This window comes from Psammomys obesus, unplaced genomic scaffold (genome assembly GCF_907164565.1).
Source record: "Psammomys obesus unplaced genomic scaffold, mPsaObe1.curated_primary_1811, whole genome shotgun sequence".
Lineage (NCBI taxonomy): Eukaryota > Metazoa > Chordata > Mammalia > Rodentia > Muridae > Psammomys > Psammomys obesus.
Window position 1 is genome coordinate 6,026,316 of NW_026585504.1, and position 3,238 is coordinate 6,029,553.

General features: G+C 46.2%; 1 protein-coding gene across 3 annotated transcripts in view; it reads left to right on the top strand.

The window, feature by feature from the left end:
- Positions 1-3,238, top strand: part of Ubox5 (U-box domain containing 5) — a 38,418-nt gene that overhangs the window by 29,063 nt on the left and 6,117 nt on the right. For all 3 annotated transcript variants that reach the window (XM_055611988.1, XM_055611918.1, XM_055612058.1), the window contains exon 4: positions 601-1,786. In XM_055611988.1, coding sequence (XP_055467963.1) covers positions 601-1,786 — 1,186 coding nt within the window. The remainder of the gene's footprint in view (positions 1-600; positions 1,787-3,238) is intronic.

The window sequence follows — 3,238 nt, forward strand, 5'->3', positions numbered from 1 at the left end:
AAAGAAAGAAAGAAAGAAAGAAAGAAAGAAAGAAAGAAAGAAAGAAAAAAGAAAAGAAAGAAAGGAAAGATCTTGAATTCTGGTCATTCTGCGTTACTTCCTGAGTGCTGGGATACACATATATACCACAGTACCTGGCTTGGCTTATTCTCATATTTTTAATAGTGGATCATGCTTGGAGACATTTACCTTCAGCCTTTGGCATGGTGTTGAGTGCCTCCTAAACTTGAGATAATTCAGTTTAACAGATATAATTTAAAAATTACAAATTTAAAATTTTCTTTAAAATTAAGTTTTGCGGGTCTGGAAAGACAACTCAGTGGTTAAGAATGCTGCTTGTTCTTCCAGAGGACCCAGATGCAATTTCTAACACCCATGTGGTGCCTCACAACCATCTGGGACTTCAGTGGGGATCTGATGCTCTCTTCTGGCCTCTGTGGGTACCTCATCATGTGGTACACAAACATTCAAGCAGGCAAAACATCCATATACATAAAATAAAAATAAATATTAAAAAATGCATTTTTGTAAGTGACAAGTTTTTGAAAGCCATTTATCATGATTTGGATCAGTGTGTCTCCTGTTTGTCATTAAATCCAGGTGTCAGCTGATGGTTATGAAGTAGAAAATCTCATCTCTGAAGACCTCATAAAGAGAAGCCATGGCTTTAGGACAGAGTATTTCATTAGACCTCCAGTCTATGTGACAGTTTCCTTTCCCTTCAATGTGGAAATCTGTAGGATTAACATAGATCTCACAGCTGGGGGGTGTCAGAGTGTCACCGGCCTGGAATTATACACATCCACCTTATCTAGCAGAGCCTCTCGGGATTCGCAGGAGTGCTGGACTGCAGGCCCAATGGAGACACTGGTCCCAGACAAGGAGGCCTTCACCTTGGTAGGCAAAGTCCTCCTGAAAAATCAGAACCACGTGGTGTTCACCCACAGGGGCTTCAAGGCCAGGCCACCTTTTAGCCCAATGGAAGTCACGCTCCTCTCTCCTACTGTGGTAGCCCAGGAACTCTGGAATAAAGGGGCTCTTTCCCTTAGCCATGTGGCCCACCTCAAGATCGGCATCACCCATGTGACAGGCAGTGGCATCTCTAGCATTAAGCGTTTAGAGGTGTGGGGTCAGCCAGCCAAGACCTGCTCTCAGGAGGTGATAAATAGTGTCTTGCTGATAGCATCAGAAAGCCTGCCTCAGGACTCAGGTCTGCACAGTATAGTCTTGCCCATGGAGAGTGACTGTGACGCTAGGGTCCAGTCTGAGGGCCAGCAGGCTCCCTGTACCTTAGAAGAGATGTCTGAGGTCCCAGAGGAGTTCCTAGATCCTATCACGCTGGAGATCATGCCATGCCCCATGCTGCTGCCCTCAGGCAAGGTCATTGACCAGAGCACTCTGGAGAAGTGTAACCTTAGTGAAGCTGCTTGGGGCCGAGTGCCCAGTGACCCTTTCACAGGGTTAGCCTTTACTCCGCAGTCCCAGCCCCTACCTCATCCTTCCCTGAAAGCCCGGATTGACCGTTTCCTACTCCAGCACTCTGTCTCTGGCTGCCAGCTGCTTGGGAGAGCACAAACTCCATCAGCAGTGACCCCTTCAATCATTACCCTACCCTCAAGGAAAAGGAAGTCAGGGCAGGCTGAGCACAGCTTGGACTACAGCCATAGCATGAATGCTGCTTCCTCTGCCGCAAGCCCTCTGCTCTCACCCACTACCTCAGAGCCGATGGCCAAGAAGATGAGAGCCCCCAGCGAGCTCAGCCTGACAGACATGGACTGTTCAGCAGGTAATCCCTCTTCTGTGCCCATGGCTGTCATCCTTGCTCTTCCTGCTGGCCTTAGCCACTGTCCTTAGCTTTATGCTTTAGGACCTGAGATTTATGTAGCTGGGCCCACGTCTCTTTCTTCTTGTTGTGCTTGGCCCATAGAGAACCTGGAAGCCCCCGAGGTTTGTGTATTTTCTCTTATTATTTGGAGATTTCTCTTTCTTAAAATTTTGTTTGTTTGTTTATAGAGAAAGAGCTTTAGCTCAGGCTGAAGCTCACTTTGTAGTCCTGGCTAGTGTTGAACTGTGTTGATCCTCCTGTCAAGCTTCCATACCTGACTATTCCTGAGTTCTGTCACCATGTTTTGTACCTTCATCCAGTGACCTTGCCTGCTTTGTGTCCCTCTGTGCTTTCTGGAAAGATCAGTGCTTTTGCCTGTCTTGAATCCTCCATTCAGACCTGCTGGGAAGAGAAACAGTAGGTCCCTGTCTTCTTTTCTGGAATCTTCTATATGCCATGTGTCTGGACGCCTTTGCAGTTCTGTGTCTAGTCTTCCCAGAGGAGATTGATGGGAGTGCATTGTGGTTCTCCCTGTCTCACTTACCCATGAGGTGCCACATCATACAGAAAAGTGGAGAAGTGTGAGGTTCGAGGCCTCCCTCTTAGGAAGAATAGAGCCGGTAAATCCGAGAGTGAATTGTATTGTAGCTGAGTATGAGATTTTAAGCTGTCTAGCTTCCCTTCCTTTTCCTGCTGGCATCCCCAGTGACCCCCGGAAGCAGCATTCCTGCTACCACCTGAGCAGAGCAGCCCTGGCTTGCTGTGAGCCGTGGAACTTTTTAAGACTGATAAGACATGTCGTTTTTGTTGTTGTTGTTTTTGGTTTTGAGGCAGAGTTTCTCTATGTGGCTCTGGCTGTCCTGGAACTTATTCTGTAGACCAGCCTGACCGCAAACTTGGAGATCCACCTGCTTCCTGAATGCTGGCATTAAAGCCGTGCAGCACCACTCCTCCTCTCTAAATTAAGAGATGTAAAGAGGACTTTTATTTTTTTTTTCCTTTGGTATTTTGAGACATGGTTCTCTGAGTAGCCTTGGCTGTCCTGGACTCACTTTGTAGACCAGGATGGCCTCGAACTCACATCAATCCACCCGCCTCTGCCTCTGAGTGCTAGGATCAAAGGCATGTGTCACCATGCCTGGCTTCTTCTTCTTTTTTTGGGGGTAGGGGGATGGGGTCTTATGTAATCTAGGCTGTCCTGGAACTCTGTATTACTAGGATGACTTTGAACTTCTGATTCTCCTACCTCCACCTCCTAAGTACTAGTTTCACGGGTATGTGCCACCATAGAGAGTAAAAGACACACTCCTCCTTTCATCTTCCTACTGGTTGCCAGTATTACTCTCTATTTTTTTAAAGGTTTTATTTATTATTATTATTATTATTATTATTATTATTATTATTATTATTATT